The 22,931-nt window shown below is 42.6% G+C and overlaps 1 protein-coding gene across 2 annotated transcripts in view; it reads right to left on the bottom strand.

Annotated features, from left to right (window-relative positions):
* Nucleotides 1-1,310: 1,310 nt before the first annotated feature.
* Nucleotides 1,311-22,931, bottom strand: part of RBPMS2 (RNA binding protein, mRNA processing factor 2) — a 32,830-nt gene continuing 11,209 nt past the window's right edge. The window contains exons 2-9 of one of the 2 annotated variants that reach the window (XR_005556260.1): nt 16,954-17,031; nt 15,241-15,279; nt 14,177-14,239; nt 11,612-11,762; nt 10,247-10,395; nt 7,236-7,399; nt 2,879-2,946; nt 1,311-2,649 (exon numbers count right to left, since the gene is read on the bottom strand). Coding sequence is in view for 1 of the 2 variants with exons in the window: in XM_039339540.1 (XP_039195474.1) it covers nt 2,884-2,946; nt 10,247-10,395; nt 11,612-11,762; nt 14,177-14,239; nt 15,241-15,279; nt 16,954-17,031 (543 nt within the window). In the remaining variant the exon portion in view is untranslated. The remainder of the gene's footprint in view (nt 2,650-2,878; nt 2,947-7,235; nt 7,400-10,246; nt 10,396-11,611; nt 11,763-14,176; nt 14,240-15,240; nt 15,280-16,953; nt 17,032-22,931) is intronic. The other variant, XM_039339540.1, reaches the window with a different exon arrangement.

Raw genomic sequence — 22,931 nt, 5'->3', positions numbered from 1 at the left:
CGTTTTGCGACTTTCTGGCAAGTCAAATCAGTGGGAAAGCTGGATTCACCTCACAACGGAATTACTAACTTATCAACTTAACAGCTGAAGCAAGAAAGGTCGTAAAATGGGGCAAGTCACTTAATGACCCACTTAAAAGAAATTTTGAACTCAATTGTGGTCGTAAATCAAGGACAACCTGTACTAGGCTGATTAACTCACCCCCCCTTGAAATGTTTAATCTTTATAGAACTGCAAAGAGCTAAAAATAGAACTTATCTTTGCCCAATGGAGATAGATTTTTCTTTATGTTAGATACCTGATTTTTTTAAAAAAATTGGTAGGAACAGATGTTTAAGTAACAAGCCTGTGGCTTATCTGACATGAAATATAGCAGGAGTTAGGTACTGTTGTGGTTTCTCTAGTTATGATGGTGTAGACGCCATTAACTTGAAATTTGATTATGTGCTTTTTGAAGGACAATAGCTATTCTCAAAATTTCTTTCCTAATTTTACTGGTAAATATATTTTATTGATAATTTGAAATTTTTGATAGGTCTTTAAAACCAGTGCATGGTAGGAGTTAAGGCAAGTTGAGGTCCACCTTTAGATAGGCGGTTTTGAACCATTCATTGTGTCTCAGCCTAATCTATTTTCTCAGGCAAGTCAAGACTTAGAAACAACCTGCCTCCAGAAGCAGTAAATGCTCCAACACTGGAAGTTTTTAAGAAGAGACTGGACAGCCATTTGTCCGAAATGGTGTAGGATTTCCTACCTGAGCAGGGGGTTGGACTAGATGACCTCCACGGTCCCTTCCAACTTTACTATTATTATTATTATCGATCATCGCACAGTCAGCCAGATGTTCAGACTGGATTTGGCATTTTGTCTACCTATCGAGTCCTTACCCAGGACCTGGGATAGGCAGATGTGGATGTTTGATGGTATTACAGATATCGTCGCAGGATGGAAGCAGTTCCTAATAAGGCCGCCTTTTGCAATTGACTATTATTATTATTATTATTATTATTATTATTATTATTAAAGAGGAGAATCAAAATCAATAAACAACACTCTCTATTCCTAACGTCAACATTTTTCCAAATTTTCTGAGCATTTGCATTCTCCTCTTTGGTGGAATTGTCATATACAGATTTATAATCTCCAAGAGGGCAAATTTTAAAGATTGGTTGGAAATGCACATTCAACTGTAGACCAACGCAGCCCCTTCTCCCACCTCATTTTTCCAGGTAAGCTTAACCAGTGCACTCTGTGACCGAACAAAAAAAAAAACAAAACAAAAAACTTTCAGGCAGCAAAGAATCACACACCACGGAATACAATTCATATATTATCCAGTTTCACATTCTCAAAGGATATAGCAACTTATTCAACAATCTTAATACAAGCGAGACAGCCATGGTTCAATGTAATACTTAAAGGACTTCCAAATACCAAGCAATAAAATATCAACAAAAAAAAAATAATTGTGCAATTTCTCGTTACTATGCCCGACTGAATCAGTTACAGAAAAAAAGTCTTTCTCTTCAAGCTTTTTAACTAAACATTAAACTTATCTTACAGATTACAGTTTTTTGTTTTTTTTTACTCTTTAATAATTAATTGCACAAAAACCACACAAAATCTTTGCATGATGCATAAATATTTCCTTATTACACATGGTACAAAAATACTCGTACATCTTTGTTCGATATTCCCATAAGGATTGCTGATTTGGCAAGACTGGATTCTTCCCAATCCGAGGGATGTGGAAGAAAAAGGTGAAATAGTTTACAGCTGTTCTATATATAGAAGTTTGACAGAAAAAATAATAACAACAACAACAACAAAAATCCCCAACAACCCTGACAATCGGGAAGGGCAGAAACCCAGTGCATTGTACTTTGGAGAAGAAACTTTTTTATTTCAAATTCTAGTCAAGGCTGAACATGGAAAGATATCCTGGGGAAAGAGGAAGAGTAGAACACGAAGAGAGAGAAGACGAAGTGTTTTTCAAAAGCCAAGTCTTGACAGAAGCAAAATGAAAAAAAGTTTAGTGATCAATAGTTAATCCAAGATCTACTGCTATAGTTACACAAATGCTAGACCCAAAAACGAGCTTTGCACACTCACACACCCACACCAAGTTAAAGTGTTTTAAACTCATGCCAGAGAACATGCAAAACTGATTTGTCTTTTTGCTTCCTTTAGCAAAACTGCATACACAAGATTCGGGATAAGAAAAGTCTGGATATTGCACCGTACACAGCTAGGCCACACTGCGTGCCAGCATCCCAGCTGGGAACACACACGTACACGCCCGCCCGCACCAAGCGGGTGTATCAACAAGGTTGAGTTTCTCCTGAAAGGACTCAAGGTAGCAGGAGGAGAAACTCAGCAACAGGAGGGTGGTGGGGCTTAGCAGATGGAGGGGGGGGGAAGAGTTGGGAGAAGGGCAGCCATGACACCAGGGAAGAGACGGAGGAGATGACGTTCACAGTTTTGGAGGGGGGAAATCCACAGCTTCATTCATAAGATGGCCAAGTGAAGTTGGGCACTTTGATGGTGTCCAGGGAAAAGGCCGAGGGAGGAAACTCTCAAAGACTCCTTCATCCTTCATGCATCAGTCCATGGAGAGACAAGAGGGGGAAACGTGGGCCAAAAGCAGCTCTTGAGGGAAAAAAAGCAAAAGAATATATTATGAAGGCTAACTCCAGATGTCTTTTATCATAGCTCCACCAGCATGCATGGAGGACAGCATCTACCACCAGCTTCCCAGGTGGTTGTCTTGCCAGAGGGCACTCACCTTTCACTGGCTGAAAAGAACCCCACTAGAGAAGATCATGTCTTCTCCACCCACACCCAGGACTCCCATCGGCATTGCAACTGATATACTCACTAAAACTAACAGAACTGACGGGACTTCCATCCTTGTTGGCTAGCGTCAGAAGGAGGGTACCAGCGCATCTAGAAGAAAATGATAAGAGTATGATATGGGAGGAGAACGATGGTCAACCAAAAGCAGGCAGAAACACTCCGCCTAGGATACATTTGTTCCCAAGGCTCAATGATCCTCAAAAAAAACCCAAAACACTATCAACTTATTGCTTATATAGCTTTCATAGTACCAATAGTTCTTTCGGACTGCAGAAGCTCTCCTTGTCCTTCACCTCCGAATGAATTTCTTCACATCTCAAATGATAGACTAGCTATAAGGAGAACATTTTTAAGGCCTTGAAGTCACCTTTGAGGTGATTCCAAAGTTGAAAATATGGCAGCTGTATCATACTAGGTCATCCAGAATCATTCAAGGTCGTCTAGTCTTCTACTCCCAACTCCCCTTGTTACACCCAATTAATATTCTATCATTATTATTATTATTATTATTCACGCTTGTCAACTTTTTTTCCTGCACCTTCTCCTCTTAGCTTTCAGCGCGCTGGGCCTAAATCCCACCCATTAGCCCACCTGCAGGGAAATACATTGAGTCCTGCACTTTGTGAAGAAAAAAAAAAGCAGGGTCACCAATGCAATATGCAAGGTTTTAGTGTTTTAAGTGGTCTTTAAGAAGGAACCAATGAATGTGATTTGGTTGGCCTGCCATTTCCATGCCATTTGGGCCTAAGTAAAAGCCCTCCCAGGTAAACTTGTTTTTCCTAGGTAAACCAGACAGGAAGCAAAACCAGATGAGCTAATCCAACTTCATTGTAAGGCCACATTAACAGAATCTTGAAAATCTGAAAGTACAAAATTCCCATTGTCTCCTTTTCAAAGGGAGAAAACAGAGTGGGTCACTCGGCCCTTTGTCCAGTTGAGGGCTAAGCTCCCTCTTTATCAGCCCGTTCCTTAGCAGCATTTCTTCACCTGTTTCTCAAGGTCTTCTGACATACTATTCCAGACACAGAGAAAAGGTGATTAAAAAGAAAAGTTCCCGTTTTCTTATCATATCCTTAAATCTCCTTTTCTCTCAATTCTTTGCTCTACATCAGTGTTTCCCAAACTTGACAATTTTAAGGCATGTGGACTTCAACTCCCAGAATTCCACAGCCAGCGTTGCTGGCTGTGGAATTCTGGGAGTTGAAGTCCTCATGCCTTAAAATTGTCAAGTTTGGGAAACACTGCTCTACATCATAACTTTGCTACTGTTGACTTTCAGAGTTATTTTTCCTTGGGTGAACATCCTTCAAACAGCCGTATCTGTACTTCTTTGCTAATAAATGCTCCTGTTTACAGCTGTTCTTTGTTTTTCCTCTGTCCCATAATTATCAGTGCATAATCATAGGGCTGATAGATTTTGCATTTTTTTTTAAAGATGTATGGGCATTTGGGGAGAAAAAATTAACACATATAATAGATCAACTATGATGACCATACTTTCTTTGGCTCCAGCTCTCTGCTTAAACCCAGCCAATGTGGTTTGCTCAATAACACAATACCAGCCCAGTCCCACAGCTGCAGGGTCTTTGCAAGCTGCCCATCTGAATGCTTTGCTTCCTTCAGGAAGATCAAAACATCCCCAACAGGCTGCCAGGACTACGTTCAAAGAAGTCCAAGCCCATCGGTTTCCAAGCAACTGGTCCCATCTTTGCCTTGTTCCACTGTGTAAGTTTCTCCTAAAGTTCAATCAAAGTCTATTTCGCTGGAACATAAATCCTTTCAATCTAATGCAGCGGTTCTCAACTTGTGGGTCAGGACCCCATTTGGGGTCGAACGACCATTTCTCGGGGGTCACCAAACAACGCAGTCCGCCATTTTCCCCCCCCCCTTTTCCTTAGCTGTGCTACTCTCTTTTATTCTATTGGCTTTTGAAAGCCAATAGAATAGACTCCCTTGAATAGAGTCTAATTCTATTGGCTTTCAAAAGCCAATAGGAATTGTCCAGGCTGTCTCTGCCCTGCTGAGCCCGCCAAAAGTCCCATTCTGCAAACGGTGCTGCACCAGTTGGATAGTCCTCGACTTACGACCGGTTGGGGGTTGCGGTATTAAAAAGGTTGAGAACCACTGATCTAATGGCTCTTTATGGAAGATCTTCAGAGTTTGGGAGTCCATGTTGCGAAGTCTGCTCTTGTCCTTATTCTATATTTGGGTAGAAAGGGCTGATTAGAATCTATGATTTCTCCCCACCCCCAATTAAAAAGGTCCCTTTTTAAAATTTAAAAAGGTGCCTTTCTATAACCAGGGTTATCTAGAGCCAGAGAAATTGGATTCCAACCAAACTGCTCCAAGGAAATAACTCAACACTAATGTCAATTAGGACATTATTTCAAAACCTCAGTCTATTTTGCAGAATTCGGGTACTCTAGCCCTTGTGAATTACATTGCATTTGCTTCCATTTTTAATTCAGTCCTTACATCACTGGAAGGGAACACTGTTGTTAGTGTGGACTGGAGTTTAAGGAAATGGCACATCCTCAACATGTTTTTAATAGCTCTCCATAGTTGTTAAAACACAACCCTAAATGAACTTTAGTTTGAGCACGTAACACGTATAGGAACTTTATAACCTCCTATTGCAAACTGCCAGGAAGATTGTAGCCACCCACGCTCTAGTTTTCCTTTAAAAAGGGAGATGTTATTAATCAGTTTGTGATCAGCACTTGATACTTTTCAAAGCATTTCCAGGGATACTTTTCGGATCCCGAGAAGCACCTTTTGGTTCAGAGGTCCAGGAATTTTTCATAATAATCTGCTTGTATCATTTTTCACATATTTGCCAATCTCGTTTTCCGATCATCAACCATCTCCCAAAGCTGAGGAGACATCCATTTGATAGCCACCAGCATGTTATGGTTTCACATCGGCTTTTTGGCTCTCTCCTCCCAACTGTGGTTCAAAAGCACTTCCCGGATTCCTAAATCCATCTCCCCCGCACATCTGGAATCAGTTTTGGCCATTCAGCTTCAGCAGCTGAGTGAGAGAAGGATTCGTCCCGGCCAACCGGTGTGATGCTCTTGAGTGCTATGGTGGCATTCAAAGGAAGCACCTGGGAAGACAAATGTCTATGGAGATTCTCAGCCCTCCAGGTCACCATTGTCCCAAGAAGCTTCTTCAGTTCTGACTGAATGGTGGGGAATGGAAGGATTTAGTCCTTCAGTCAGAACTGAAGAAGCTTCTTGGAATGAGAAGTGAAACCTCTTCAAGGAAAAACAAAGGAAGTCCCGTTGTCCCTTGAAAAAGCACCTTTGGGACCTGGGAAAACAGATGCCCTCAAGCAGTGGCCTTGATGCCACTTCCTCCAACGAAGCTTCTCCCCAACAGTTTCTGAATACATACAATATTTCAATAATTCAACCCACCATACAATGCTTTTATAGTCCATTTCTTACCTCTGCACACAAGTAATCAGTTCTAAAACAAAAAGGAGCTTGTTTTAGACACCTATCTCCAGCCCTGCAGTAGAAGAGGCATTCCTCCCCCCCCCCAGGTAAAGAGAGGATGCCTCTCCTTAAGGTGGACGGTTGCAGTTTTCACTGCAGATGTAAAATTCTGCTGCTCAGTCAGGCCATTCTTGGTTTTAAATATTGTCACGGCTAGCCCCTTCCAATCATTACTTATTCCACGGTCCCTTAATGTACACATTGTACCAGATTGTTTACATTTCCTTTAAGGGTATCATCCCATCAAGTCAGAATTTTACTCGTTTTGGAAGGAGGGGGAGAAAGAAAGAGAGGGAGGGGTAGAGTGTGAAAGGAGATTTTTTCCAGATTCCAGCCAAGGCTGAGGTTCCCCCTTCCCTGGCGGAATTCATAGCGTGACTGATATATGTGCCAGTTGACTGTGTGGAAAAAATTAAATCCATTGTGTGCTGTTGCTGCTGTTGTTACTACTACTACTACAACACCGCCCTCCCCAGCAGGTGAGTGTGGTGAGTGAAACAAGGTAGTCGGGAGGCCACCCCCACCCCCGACACCGCCAGGTGACAGGAAACCTTCATGGGTGGTTCCTTTCCCCCCCCCAGGTAGGATAAACCCATCGGTGCTCCATGGGGAGCGCTCGGAATATAAGAAGTGACATGCTGTGGTGCCCGTATCGTATGCGCCAAGTTGGGCAGAGGTGGGTTAGAGAAACGCCTGGTTTTTCACGTTGCTTGGGCTATGGGTGGGTGAATAGCGTGGAGGCCCATGCATTGGGTTGCTAAGGAACAGATGGGGCAAAAACAAAATAAAAGGATAAAGCTTGCGGAAAGTTGAAAAAAAAAAAAGAAGAACAAAAAAACCCACTGTGCCCCAAATGGCAGAGAGATGTTTTCGTCTTACCAGCCTGTTCCAGACGGGCCCATCCTGAAAGGCCTCTGGGAATGAAGCTGTTCTACAGCTACTCCAACTCTAGCAGGGATTAGTCAGGACTATGAGGTCCCACCTTTCCAGGGCCAGCTCTGAGCTTCAGGGCTAGCCTGCGTAGGCATCTTGGCTGCAGGTCACTGAAGACATCAAAGGAGGGGTCATTTCAACCAATAGCTGGCCATTGTGGGAGCCCCTCGGGAGGGGGAAAGAGGCTTGTTTCATTGGTAGAGGCCACTGAATGTGACCAGTAGACTCTGCTGTGGAAGATTTCTAGGTGAGGTCAGGGGGGGGGGAAACCGGTCCCGAGAGGCAATAAACGTTTTGAGTTTTCAGTTTCCGTAGTTCATTAGAACAAGGTTCAAGGAATCTCCATCTTTGGAGCTTCTCTCCCTGAGGGACCTGGGGACCTTCCTTGCCCAGACACTTCTCACATCATTGAAACTGGGGTATATTTTTTTTTTCAATAGAGGAAAAATATCAGTACTCTAGATGATCTAACTAGCCGAACCTCCCTTGAAGATGCTTGTTTTTCACCAGGCAGTTGTCCTTCAGATACATCACCTTTCAATTCTCATTGTCCTTAGCCAGTCTCTTCCCATTCCAAACATCAGGACACTACCAGGGTCAGGGTAGATTAACCCATTATGTGCAACCCATCCACTGGCTGATTCATACATCGTACTGAGTCATAGAATGGCTTGCTCTAAGCTGACAGCATTTGTGAACGTTGTCACCAAACCTTATCAGACAAGTTAAAACAAATCATGGCTTAGTGAGTTTAGCCACAGGTTGGTTAGGATTTACTTATGGAGCAATTAAAAAATGCAAAATAATTCAAAGATCAGGGTGTCAACCCGTCTATAGATATGACAGTTGGGTCAGATCATAGGAGTGTTATTCCCCCATAAAGCATCACTTAGGGTCTTCAACGAAATGGATGACCAAGAGTTTGCACCCAAGAGTTGTCCATTTCATTTCCTTGAACTCTGACCCATAAATAACCTCCCCATTCACTATACCGAGCAGCAATGAAAAAGAACTCCTCAATTGATTAAACACGTAGCAGAGGGGTTAAGCAAATATCCCTGTTACGCTCCTGTCGAAAAATCAAGAAAATGATTCTTCCATTATTTCATGAAGACACCGAAATTTTAGCCTGCGTGGTGGGTGGAGCTCTGAGCTGCCTCTTGCTTAGTAAGGAGAATGAAGTAATGTTTAACTCAAAAGACTTTTATGAGTAATACATTCATTTGTTTTAAAGGACAAACCTGCAGACTTCAGGTATGAAGAAAAATCGTAGCCTCAAGAATGAGAAACACGGGACCTGCCAATGGCCTTTAACCGGCATGGCACTGTTTTGAGGCCAAGTCTTTAAATTTTGCATGCTCAGTTTTGCTTAAATTTTGCAAAGCTCGTCCTTTACAGCCCCCTATGTTTAGCCAACAGTTACTATAAACTCTGCATCGTTTCTGCAGAACTGTTCTGCGTTCTCTAAACAGCGGGCCAGGGAGATGTAAACATATAAGTGAACATGGAGAAACTTGTCAGAAATGACGCTTGTGCAGTGTTCCTTTATTAAAGAAATTGAAGCAAGACCATTCTCCAAACTCTTTTGACAAAGTGGAACTTTTTTTTTTTCTACAAAAAAAAAGCTCCTTTCTCATTTCTTATCTGAGTTTTGCTTTTTTAGATTTTAATCCTAAAACAAGGATTGTTTGTAATGGCATCCATGTGCTTGTACATACACCCACACGTAGCTTAGGGAGTCTTTTTGAGGTGAAGCTTCTAATAAAAAAAATTTTGCAATCAGGAAATGAATGTGGATTTACTAAAATTCCCCTTAAGGGATAACTCTGACTTCATGGAATCAGAGTGAGAGAGAGAGAGAAAAAAAAAATTATAATCTGTAAAAACAGTTATTTATTCCCCCTTTTGGACATTGTGCATTTTATCTATTTTACCCTGGTTTGTATACATTCTCATGGCTTGGTCACCATGCTAAACTATGTTCTTCCTTCCTTAAAACGTCTGCAGAGCAATGTATCCTTAATTCCTCTGATGGAGGAGAAAGGAGTCAGACCATACAAGAACAGACTTTCTTGTTTTGGCAGCAGAACCAAAATTAACAGTAGTTTAAAGGCTTTTGGAGGGAAGAAGTTCAAGCTGACTTCATACCATTCTTTGCCAGATTGAAAGAGGCCTTGTTCTCAACAGGGAGCTCTTTGGATCGGACAGTATCCAGAAATGGAACATGACCGTCTCCTTCTTATTCATCCCTCCAACTGTGGGGTCACCTTCCTGACTTCTCTCCCTTTGAACTTGAAAAGGTCAATCCTTTTCGCCGCCCCCACAAGAGGTAAACATGCGTTGACTTTCCCGTCAACCGCTATTTGGAACGGGATCAAAATGCTCATCCTGATACAGTCTGAGAAGTTAAATAAAGTAATTCACTTTTGTTTCTCGAGGGGCTGATTCAAATCCTCCGTCCTGCTGGAATAGGGCGATTCATTCTGAGCTAGTGTTCTTTTAGTGCTTGGATCCCTTGGAGCAGGATGTCCAACCTTAGCAACTTTTAAGACCTGTGGATTTCAATTCCCAGAACTCTCCAGCCAGGATAGCATAGCTGGCTGGGGAATTCTGGGAGTTGAAGTCCACAAGCCTTAAAAGTTGCCAAGGTTGGACATCCCTGCCTTAGAGGTCTGCTTAGTTAATTTCCTCTAAAAAAAAAAACCTGCTTGAGAAAGCAAACAGACCACTGTTTCCCTCCATTTTAAGGCATATTTGGAGGATTGAAGCTTTCTCCTTGAAGATGCAGGCTACTTTGGGTTAAGAGGGGGAAGAATCCCTTGGATCCTCCACTCTCCAGCCACTTATCCTGGGAAGAACCCTCTGCAGGAAATAGTCTGGAAACAGAGATGTTCTGTCCCTAGCAAGAGGGGGTTTCACACCAAAAGAAAAACAACAACATTCAATTGTGAACTCACCTGAGCGTGAAGAGCAGCGGCGGCAGCTGCAGCAGCTGGATAGGTGAAAGCTGCATGTGGAATGGCCGGGGTTAGCTCCGTGGTGTACAGGGGGTAAGGAGCCCATGCTTCTGGAGATGCTGGGATCAGGGCAGCTCCAGACAGATCATCTAGAAGAGGAGAAGCAGCAGCAGGTCAGCCATTCTCCCATTGGGAAGAAAGCCAGCACGGAGCACCTTACAGCACGCAGGGGGAAAAGGAGGACAGGTAGAGGAAAGACAACCTCAAAGTTGGTGGAGAAATCTTTGGAGCCTAGCACCATTTTTGAACTGCCTCCTTGGTCTTTGAGAGCTACAGGAAGTTCAGCTTGTCACGTCACAAGAGGGGTGAACCCAAAAGTATTAACTCTTTCTTTGGGCGAAATGATGGCCTTTGGCAACATCTGGAAATGTGGTGGCTGTTTGTGCATGGTCCAACTGATAGAAATGAACGGGAAAAAAATAAGCGATTCATGCAGGCATCTTCAACAGCCCATCCCAGACCCAAACATCCTCTCCCCAATTCTGCAGGAAGGGTCTCCCACCCAGCTCTGCTTAGCACCATCCTGTAAGACTGGCCCAGCACAAGAAGAGCTGTCCTATTCCGTTCATAAACCTCCCACAATGTAGACTTTTGACATCTCACAACATCAGGAAATGTCTGTTGCCTGGGGGCTACTTTTTAAGAGGTGGTCCTTCTGAACAGCATGAGGATGCCAGATGAGAATGACCAGCTAAGGCTGGGTTTCCAGGGCTTACTTTGTGTTTGAATTAACACTACTCTGTCACTGAGTTCCAGCTATTGTGTTCCAAGGAAGCTCTAGTAGCCAGAAGCCACCTTCAAAGAATTGGAGAATGCCAGGATAGCCACATCCTAGGGATTGGAGAAGATCAGGCAACCCAAGGACTCAAGAGTCCTCCCATTTGCACCAACTATGGAAACTGAATGTAGGGTTGTCTCATGCATGTGGAAAAAATAATGCAAAAACATCATTGTGGGACTCAGAGGTATTTTTCCAAAGGCAACTAGACTTTGTTTTGTTTTTTTTTACTTAAAAACGTTTCGCTTCTCATCCAAGAAGCTTCTTCAGTTCTTAGTGAATGGTCAGAACTTAGTCAGAACTATAGAAGCTTCTTGGATGAGAAACAAAACGTTTTTAAGTAAAAAAAAACAAAACCCAAGAAAGTCCAGTTGGGACAGCTGTGACTAGGATGATTGACAATCCCCACAGACATCATAGTGGGGCACACTAGGAATGTGCACACAGACACTTTCACATGCCTTCCCAGAGACCCCCCACCCCAATCCCCCCTTCTTGTTTATTGACTTTCCCCTCTTGCTCCTTACAAGGATCTCGTGCAATGAAGTGTGCGCCTAGGGCTGGGTGGAGGTTGGTGGGGTTTGGTGTGCCCATCAGCTTGCTTTTTGCCATCTTGGTGTTGGCCTTAGCAAACTCTAACCGCAGCGTCTGGGGATTCTCTGGGTCGAAGCGGATCCCCTGCAGCAGAAGGACAGGAGGAGAGGGTTACAAGAAGGGGAAGAAATTGCATTTGCTTGTGTCTGTCTGTCTAATTTATCTATCTATCTATCTATCTATCTATCTATCTATCTATCTATCTATCTATCTATCTATCTATCTATCTATCTATCTATCTATTGTTTGCTGCATCTGTCTGTCTGTCTATCTATATTATCTATATCTATCTATATATCTATCTATCTATCTGTCTATCTATCTATCTATCTATCTATTGTTTGCTGCATCTGTCTGTCTGTCTATCTATATTATCTATATTATCTATCTATCTATCTATCTATCTATCTATCTATCTATCTATCTATCTATCTATCGTTTGCTGCATCTGTCTGTGTCTGTCTGTCTACCTATATTATCTATCTATCTATCTATCTATCTATCTATCTATCTATCTATCTATCTATCTATTGTTTGCTGCATCTGTCTATCTATCTATCTATCTATCTATCTATCTATCTATCTATCTATCTATCTATCTATCTATCGTTTGCTGCATCTGTCTGTGTCTGTCTGTATCTATATTATCTATCTTATCTATCTATCTATCTATCTATCTATCTATCTATCTATCTGTCTGTCTGTCTGTCTGTCTGTCTGTTTGTTGTATCTATCTATCTATCTATCTATCTATCTATCTATCTATCTATCTATCTATCTATCTATCTATCTATCGTTTGCTGCATCTGTTTGTGTCTGTGTCTGTCTATCTATATTATCTATCTTATCTATCTATCTATCTATCTATCTATCTATCATCTATCATTTGTCGCATCTATCTATCTATCTATCTATCTATCTATCTATCTATCTATCTATTGTTTGCTGCATCTGTCTGTGTCTGTGTCTGTCTATCTATATTATCTATCTTATCTATCTATCTATCTATCTATCTATCTACACACACACAAACACACACACACACACACACACACACACACACACATATCTCCACAGGTGAGTGATTAATGGAATAACAGTACAACTGATTAAATAAACAGCAACAGTATTGTGCTTGTAAAGCATGGATGAAACTGGGCCTTTCTTAGAATTGCTCAGAAATCATTTTTTCTCTCCCTTTTTTTGTCTTAAAACCCTATTAAGACTCTGGACACCTATTCTGTACTTTAAATCTACCCCCTCCCCCCAAAAGCAAAAATTCAGATCCAACCACTTGCATGTGCCTGCTGTGGTCAAAATATTTAAATTATATGGGGCTCACCCTCCACCTCCCACGCTGTCTGCCAATTTCAATTTAGGGACACCAGTATGCTTAGGGGGAAGCAACCTTGCCTTCCAGGTACAGGCCAATAAAGATTTATTATTTATTAAATCTGTTTGCCACTCATCTCAGTACACCCCTCCCCTTGCATCATCAGTTTAATAATATCCATGTGAAAAGCTGCAGAGTGTTTGACTGGATATACAATCTCCGAGGTGGTTTATTATCACTGCTGCAGCAAATTCCATGTTAACTTAAGATCATCTTCCTTTTCCTGTAATGCAGTGTTTCTCAACCTTGGTAGCTTTAAGATGTCTGGACCTCAGCTTCCAGAATTCCCCATGGCTGTCTGGAGCATGGCATGACAAGGGTGGTTAGGGAATTATGGAAGTTGGACCATATATCTTAAAGCCACCAGGGATGAGAAGCACAGCTGTAACAGACGTTGACTTACTGAAATCATTTAGAACACTGCTTTGCCATCTTTTTAGTTTAGGAGTCAATGAAAATGTTTAGTATAATCTTCCCATTTACTCCTCTATGACACTGGTAGTCCAGTGTGTGTGGTTCTACCCACTTGGTTCTTATCAGTTCTACTCTTCTGTGTTTATGACACACATCCATTGAGTAGCAGGAAAAAGACATCTCGCCTGTCAGTCAGGGTGACTAAGAAAGGAGCAGAAAAGATATGGTAGTTTTGCCCTCTGTGTTGAACTGGGGCCATCGCCCTAGGACAGTGGTTCTCAACCTGTGGGTCGGGACCCCATTTGGGGTCGAATGACCATTTCACGGGGGTCGCCAAACAACGCAGTCCGCCATTTTTTTCCCCCTTTTCCTTAGCTGTGCTCCTCCCTTTTATTCTATTGGTTTTTGAAAGCCAATAGAATAGACTCTCTTGAATAGAGTCTAATTCTATTGGCTTTCAAAAGCCAATAGGAATTGTCCAGGCTGTCTCTGTCCTGCTGAGCCCGCCAAAAGTCCCATTCTGCAAACGGTGCTGCACCAGTTGAGTATCCTCGACTTACGACCAGTTGAGTAGTTGTGACCGGTTGGGGGTCGCGGCATTAAAAAGGTTGAGAACCAGTGCCCTAGGAGTTGAGCAATTAGCAAAGTTCGGACGTTTTTGAGCACTGATGCCACGAGTATTAATACTCACATTCAAAGCATTCTTTGCAGCTTCTGCACCAGAACGGCTGTCGAAAGTAACAAAGCCTACTGGCTGGAAAGACAAATACTTTGAGCTACATGCATGTACATAATCCCGATTGCAGAAACAGAAGTCAAAGGGTGGTAAAGAAAGCTCTCCTATGAAGCCCACCAAGAGTACATCTACAGGGTACTTATAGAGTCTTCATTCATCTCTGGAAAAGCCACCGAACAGGCAGCCTGCTAAAAAAATCTGGAGTCCCAGATATATTTCTTCATTTCCATCGTGTTTCCATCTCAGCCACGGGCTATTTCTTACAGCCACCACCCCATGCATTGTTACCCTTCTCCAGGCAGGAGAAACAGCTTTTAACCTGTGGCCCAACTGGTTAAGGATGAAGCACCATCATTTGTATGGGTAGCTTTTTCCAGACAGGATCCTCCAGAACAGATATTATTGGAGTGCAACAACACATCTGGGGGGCACTGAGTTGGCCAAGCCAACTAGAACAACACTATGTGATCTTCACCAGATCTGATGTCAAAAAAATGCCCAGGTAGTTGGGCTATTTTGATAGCAGGTAGAACATCTCCTCTAAGGATGGGTCTCTCACTGCAGAGGGGATGATTTAGGACACTGTTTCCCAAGCTTGGCAACTTCCAGATGTGTAGACTTCAACTCTCCAAATTCCACAGCCAGCACAGCCATTGATGAGAATTCTGGGAGTTGAAGTCCACGTATCTGGAGGTTGCCAAGGCCTGGAAACACTAACCTAGTTGGCCAACCTTTGGACAGGTGCTTTGGATTGCTTAATTGAAGCATCAGCTATAATCCTGCAAGGCTCCTTGGCCTTTTCCCTTAGGACAGGGGTGTCAAACTGCCGGCCCATGGGCCGGATGCATTATACCAAAACTGTGCCCACCCCATTGCCAGCAATGGCAAAAAAGTTATGATATGTCGTGACATTTCACGTGAGATTGTGAGTTTGACACCCCTGCCTTAGGTGGTGAACTGGTCCTTGATTTAAGCTGCACTGTGTGGCTGCCAGAACAGGAGCTAAGGAGAGGCGTTACCTGTTTGGATGTTAGTTTGATCAGTGATCCTTCATAACCCTAGAGAGAGGAATCAGTCAATTAATTATCAGTTGCCTTAAAAAAGGAAAATAAAAAAATAGCAAGGTCCTTTTGAGTAGCACACGTCTCTGGTGGACCTAAGGAACAATTTAAACTAAAATGCAGCTACTACTCTGACCATATCCCCCCCACACACACATACATTTGTCAACTATTGTGTTTTGCTAGTTGTAATACAATTGTGTAACACAATTCTTGGTGTTCTCTGAGCTTGGTTGTTTTCTTGCAGACGTTTCATTACCCAACTAGGTAACATCATCAAATATGTCCAAGACAGCAACCAAACTCACAGAGCACCAAGGACTCCACAATTCAGCCTGAACTCCATGTATTTCCTTCTACTGTAATACAAATTTCAGGCAAAATTCCCTTCTGTAAAAAGACAAAACATTGCTTAATCTATACACTAAAGAATGTAGAGTCGGTAGGAAGTGTCCGCTTCCTACTGAATCAGACCAGTGGGTGGATTTGGTTCTGCATCAGTTACGCCAGAGATGGAAAGCAAGGCACCTCCAGATATTCCAAACTACAACTCCCAAATATGTCTCCTTATTGCTCTGTTATGGTCTCTGGGTTGGATACGAGTTGTAGTTCAGAAAAGTCTGGATTCCAGCAGATTATGGAACCAGGGTAGATTGGGGACCTTTCTCTTTTCTTACGTTAAGATTAATGTATATTTGGGACTTTAATAAGCAAAGCAACAGGGCTGATCCAACAGCATGGATGTGACTCAAGGCAGGACAACTGAACTTTGTGGAAACTTGGGACAATCTTGGTGGGACTCCCTGATGGGATTCCTTTTCAGCCTTCTTGCTGATGTCTTAAGAGTCAGCTTGGAACCTTCAGTACAGTAATCCTTGACTTACAGGCATTTGTGTAGGCCAGGGGCGGGCAACCTTGGCTCTTTCATGACTCGTGGACTTCAACTCCCAGAATTCCTGAGCCAGCCACGCTGAGGGGAAAAGGAGAGGTTTCCAAGCTGAGCCATGCTGGCTCAGGAATTCTGGGAGTTGAAGTCCACGAGTCATAAAAGAGCCAAGGTTGCCTACCCCTGCTAGCTCATTGGTGGACAACTATGGCAGCTTTAAGACTTGTGGACTTCAACTCCCAGAATTCCTGAGCCAGCATGGCTCAGCTTGGAAACCTCTCCCTTTCCCCTCAGCATGGCTGGCTCAGGAATTCTGGGAGTTGAAGTCCACGAGTCATAAAAGAGCCAAGGTTGCCCACCCCTGGTGTAGGCATTGAAAAAAATGACTTGTGATCCTTTTTCCCACTTATGACCATTTCAGCATCCCCATGGTCACGTGATCAAAATTCAGACGCTCCTATTTATGATGGTTGCAGTGTCCCAGGGTCACCTGATCCCCTTTTGCTGCCGTCTGAGAAGCAAAGGTCAACGGGGAAGCCAGATATATCTAACAACCACGTCACCCAGTTAACAACCACAGTGATTCACTGAACAACTTGCAGCCAGAAAGGTTGCAAAATGGGGCAAAACTCACTGAACGACTCTCTTGCTTAACAGCAGAAAAAATGGGGCTCGATTATGGCCATTAGGTCAAGGACAACCTGCATGTGGAGAAGATGCTCCACCATCGGACAAAAGGACCTCCCCAGTTAGACCCAGACATTGGCCTTTTTGTTCCTGCTCACCTTAAATGGCCGGAAAAGGAGGTACAGCTCTCGCGGTTTGATGTCCACTGGAAGGCCGCTCACAAAAAGGGTCCGTACCTGGGGGAGATAGAGAACCACATGTCTCAACAGAGTTGAAGATCATTGGATAGTAAGTTGCTAGTCCTCAACTTACAACCGTTCATTTAGTGACTGTTCAAACTTACGCCGGCACTGGAAAAAAATGACTTATGACCCTTTTTATACTGCATCCAGTTTTGGTCACCATGATGTAAAAAAGATGTTGAGACTCTGGAAAGAGTGCAGAGAAGAGCAACAAAGATGATCAGGGAACTGGAGGCTAAAACATACAAGGAACGGTTGCAGGAATTGGGTATGTCTAGTTTAATGAAGAGAAGGGCGAGGGGGGACAGGATAGCAGTGTTCCAATATCTCAGGGGCTGACCCAAAGAAGAGGGAGTCAAGCTATTCTCCAAAGGGCAGGACAAGAAGCAACAGATGGAAACTCATCAAGGAGTGAAGCAACCTGGAACTAAGGAGAAACTTCCTGACAGAACAATTAACCAATGGAACAACCTGCCTCCAGAAGCAGTAAATGCTCCAACACTGGAAGTTTTTAAGAAGAGACTCGACAGCCAGGACTAGATGACCTCCAAGGTCCTTTCCAACTTTATTATTATTATTTTCACACTTACAACCATTTCAGCATCCCCATGGTCAGGTGGTCAAAATTCAGACACTTGGCAACTGACTCATAGTTATGACGGCTGCCATGTTCCCGGGGTCATGTGATCCCCTTTTGCGATCTTCTGACAAGCATATGGGGAGCTACATTCACTTAAACCTGCAGAGATTTGCTTCAGAACGGTGCCAATACAGATCGTAAAATAGAGCAAAACTCGCTTAACAAATGTCTCACTTAGCAACATAAATTTGGGGCTCAGTTGTGAACTGTAGTATTTACGAGAGTGAAGGTCCTTCAGATATGAGATCATGATCTGATGAATCCAGAAACAGGACGAATTTGGGGAAGGGTATTCTCCATCCATGTGGAAACAAATGTTCTCATCCGAGTCACATGAAATTGAATCCCATCTGACTCAGGGTCAAGCTACACAATGTTAGATACACAACAAATATTTTCGAAAAAAGCTACGCAACAAAATGATTCATTTTCATCGAGACAACAGCAAGCAGAGAAGGCAATTTTATCTCGGCCCACCCCCACTAACAAAAATGACCCCTCCAACTCCCATAGGTAGCTTTAAGAGGTATAACATCTCCCACTGATACCAATAAAAGCTTTTCTACTTGCAGCTATTTAATACAAACCACACCTGGAGAAAGAATCAAATTGCAATCTTGACAAAACGCTTTCTTCTGGACCTAGATAGGCATTTTAAAAACCAACTTCCCATGTTTAAAATAATCTAATATTGGGCTCTTGTAAAATCGAGGAGTCCGCTGATCTGATGCACAGAGATTTGGCCTCCTTCCTACTGGGAGTTTAAAAGTTGCAAGAAGTAGATCAGGGGTCTTCAAATTTGGCCCTTTTATGACTTGTGGACCTCAACTCCGAGAATTCCTCAGCCAGCGTGCCTGGCTGAGGAATTCTGGGAACTGAAATCCACAAGTCATCAAAGGGCCAAGCTGGAAGACCTCTGAAGTAGATACTCATTCGTTATTCATTGGAGAATTCTGGAAGTTGAGGTCCACATAATTTCAGGTTGCCAAGGTTGAGAAACACTGTTATAGTGTTATTCCAATTATGGATAGAGGGATTCTGAAATTTTAGCTTGAAAAACTAAAATTTGCTGCAGAACCTAGATAGTGCCCTGGCTTCTATAAAAAGTGGTTTTCTGGTGCCACATTTCCAGTTTTAAGGATAAACAATTCAGCTCAAAGGGACATTTCTTGCTGCTACATCCAGTTTTCTCTTACCAGATGAAATGCCCTCTCATCCGTTCTTCACAATAAGGATGTTTGATCAGAGATATTCTTAATGGCAACTTTGGCTATTTTGCTTCTGTTAATCTACTCTCAGCTGAGAACAACCAACGTATCTTGAAATTAAACATGAGCCCTTTTTTTTAAACTATACACAGCTAATGTTATTCTTTTTTGAAGAACATTCATTCTAGCACAGCAACTATTTCTTGAATAAGATTATATGATACGTCAAACTTGTTTGGAAATTGCCAAGACTTCTTGTTTAGATTTTATGAAAGGTTTTCCAAATGTTAACACTTTTTGAAATGCTTCTGAGAATCTGGTAACTCCTCAAGTACCAGTTTAGGTTTTTGGCCGTGCTTCTTTGTGCAGCATTTTTTAAACTGCTGCACAATTAAAAACGACTCTTTTTAGGAGCATTATTTGATGTCTAATTGCAATTTCTGACAAATCTGAGCATAACTCTCATAGCTATATTCTCTCCCCCAAAGCCCAAGACTTTTGACGCCATCCCCTGTTGTGCGTTGATCTAAGAACTAGCTTTGTTTCTACCTAGCCCTTGAAATCTAAATAGCAAGACTTGGACCACATGTTGTTCACATGGCTTTACTCAGAGGAGATGACAATCTCCTGGCCTGCTGTACGATCTGACGAAATCTTTGCTTCTAGGAATGCAGTTAATCAGTTTTGCTGCATGGAGAATAGAGGCACATCTTTTTAGCCTCCAAAACCACTTGCCAATTTTGCTATCTTCTCCTATAGACTAGGGACAACTGCTTTCTGGACCAAGCAAGACATATACATGTGCACAAACATGGGATCCAAAAGAACGTTGAGGCAGAATAGGGGAGAGGCAAATACAAATAGCAGAAATCTCTAATCAGGACATGCTCTTGATAGGGTAAAAACTTGGACTGAAACGTGACATCTATTTGTTCACCTGATACAAATAAGCCACAATTTACTAAAATGTGGTTTGCTTAATTTATCCCTAACCTTAACTCTATTCACATAACCCTCAGGTTCAAAAATGGTTTGATTTGCCCTGTAGTTTGAAGCTTTGTGAGGAAGGAACTGAGAGAAACAGGATGTTTCAGTTATGGATAGTTTAGGAACGCAGCTGCTTAACAAGAGCCCTGGCATCCTCAGGACCTGGAAAGAGGTAAATGCAACCTTCCATTTAGGCCCTGATTGGGGTAGAACATGAGTGTTCCTCAAATATGCCTGCCCTGGATGCAGCTAAAGTCTGCTGTTGATGTTCTCCCAAGCTTTGTCTCATGTCCTGAGACACAATGCAGCTGGAAGCACTTGACGCGAGGCAGATGGAATGCTGAACTGCACCCGTCAACTTTAAATATCTAGACTTATAAGGCCCTGCGCAGTATCAAAACATACCCAGAGCTTGCAAAACAAAGTTGTGGGAAGGAAAACACTTGGGAACTTAAAAAAGAAAAGGTTAGCCGTTAACACCATGTTTTAAAATCACTCTCCCTAGAGATCGGCAGCTTAATGAAGCCCCGTCTTTATGGAGGGTTCATCTGCCTTAGCCGAAAAAAAGCAAAACAAGTTCTCTTGTAATTTGAGAAAGGTTGAAAGATTTGGAATATGTTGATTAGATAACTTCTAAACTTTTAGGAAGGGCTAGACAGCCAACAAAGATTTTAACTGGTTTTCCTGCACATGGAGGAAAGTTTGGCTAGATGTCCCTTGTAGCCCTTTACAACTTCATAACTTTCTGATTATATTAGAGATAGCTGCTAACAAACTAAACCATTTCTATATCATTACAGAGAGTTAGTGGCTGCTGTGTCGTTCCAAAAATCAGTGTAAAAGGGCCATAGCTTAATAATAAAGGGCCTACTTCACATACTAAAGATCTTGTTTCAGGACCGATTGATGGTCTGTGGAACGATTTGCCTCCAGATATTGTGGGTGCTCCAACACTGGATGTTTTGAAGAAGAGATTTGTCTAAAACCTTGGCTCTTTTATGACTCGTGGACGTCAACTCCCAGAATTCCTGAGCCAGCATGGCTCAGCTTGGAAACTCTCCCTTTCCTCTCAGCATGGCTGGCTCAGGAATTCTGGGAGTTGAAGTCCACGAGTCATAAAAGAGCCAAGGTTGCCTGCCCCTGGTATAGGATTTTCTGCTTGAGCAGCAGGTTGGACTAGATGACCTCCAAGTTCCCTTTCAACCCTGTTATTCTGTTAAGCAGCAAAAGGTTCTCAATGGTTTCCTAGTGTAAACTAACCAAGGCTTAATCTAGTGACTTGAGAAGAATTACAAGTGAAGAACTCTGCTTTCTCTGACGGTTGACGAACAGAACCAAGAGAGGTGCTTAAACCTGAACAAACAAGTTGAATTATGATTAAAGAATCCTGATCCGTTTTTTGCGGATTTCAATCCAGAAGGAAAGTTGAGTGTATCCTGGCAGGTTTCAGTACTTGGACTTGCTTTCTGTTGAGACCGAGCAGTTAAATTCCCAATCACTGATAATAGTTATTGATATTGATAAGGGCTTATGCAGTTCAGTGCTTTTGTGCTGGATTATGTTCTCTCCTGTTTTCAGGGTGAGGACCAACCCAGGAACAAAGCAGCTTCCAGGTGGGTATCAAGGTCACTTGATGTGTTAATACCACTTTACAAGGTCTTGGTAAGGCCACACTTGGAATACTGCATCCAGTTTTGGTCAGCACGATGTAAAAAAGATGTTGAGACTCTAGAAAGAGTACAGAGAAGAGCAACAAAGATGATTAGGGGATTGGAGGCTAAAACATAAGAGGAACGGTTGTTGGAATTGGGTATGTCTATTTTAACGAAGAGAAGGACGAGGGGAGACATGATAGCAGCCTTCCAGTATCTCAGGGGCTGCCACAAAGAAGAGGGAGTCAAGCTATTTTCCAAAGCGCCTGAAGGCAGGACGAGAAGCAACGGATGGAAACTAATCAAGGAGAGAAGCAACCTAGAACTAAGGAGAAACTTTGCTTTATGGTTTATAACAGGACATGAATCCAGAGTTAATTTTCCAAGTGCCTCTGAGGTATATATGATGTTTCACCCAGCATCAGCCAGATGCTGATGTTAACATTGTCCTGTTTCTTGTAGGGCCAGGAAGTTTTTGCAGGTTGAGAAATGTGAAGCCATGATTCTGGTTATAGCTATTGCGCCTGTCAGGGACGGTGAGCGATGGTTCTATTCTCACAACTGCTGTCCTTCCATGTTTGGGGTTCTAAGCTGGAAAATACACCCGTTTTGTGAAAGGTTCTCCATCCTGCTGGAGGTGGCTCTATTCCGAACGGCTCTCTGAACGTTCCCAGTTCAATCTCTTTGCTTTGCTGAAATGTGCTAAGGTATAATTTGTGCTTGACTGCTCAAAAAGGTTGGGATGTTGTAAGCCAGAAAGCAGAGCTTGCTTGTTTTCCCAGCTGCATTAACAGCTGCATCTTGGAAGGGGAAACTGGTATGGATAATAATAATAATAACAATAACAACAACAATAATAATAATAATAATAGGAACTGCTTCCATCCTGTGATGATATCTGTAATACCATCAAACATACACATCTGCCTTGGTAAGGACTCGATAGGTAGACAAAAATGCCAGATCCAGTCTGAACATCTGGCTGACTGTGCGATGATCAATAATAATAACAAATAATAATGTTGGAAAGGACCTTGGCGGTCTTCTAGTCCAACCCCCTGCTCAGGCAGGAAACCCTATACCATTTCAAACAAATGGCCGTCCAGTCTCTTCTTATTGGAGCATTCACCGCTTCTGGAGGCAGGTTGTTCCACTGGTTAATTGTTCTAACTGTCAGGAAGTTTTTCCTTAGTTCCAGGTTGCTTCTCTCTTTGGTTAGTTTCCATCCATTGCTACTTATTCTATACTTGTCATCTACTTATTCTATATGGTGCTGTCCTTGAAGATTACCTGGAACATTCAGCTTAATAAGAAAATATCAGCATGCACGGTAGGTGCTCAGTTACAGTGTTGTTGTTAATTGCGAAGTTGTGTCCGACCCATCGCGACCCCATGGACAACGTTCCT

This window comes from Crotalus tigris, unplaced genomic scaffold (assembly GCF_016545835.1).
Source record: "Crotalus tigris isolate CLP2741 ecotype Arizona unplaced genomic scaffold, ASM1654583v1 scf7180000017735.2152567, whole genome shotgun sequence".
Lineage (NCBI taxonomy): Eukaryota > Metazoa > Chordata > Lepidosauria > Squamata > Viperidae > Crotalus > Crotalus tigris.
Note: the sequence above shows the minus strand (reverse complement) of the source record. Positions and strands in the feature narration are given on the sequence as shown.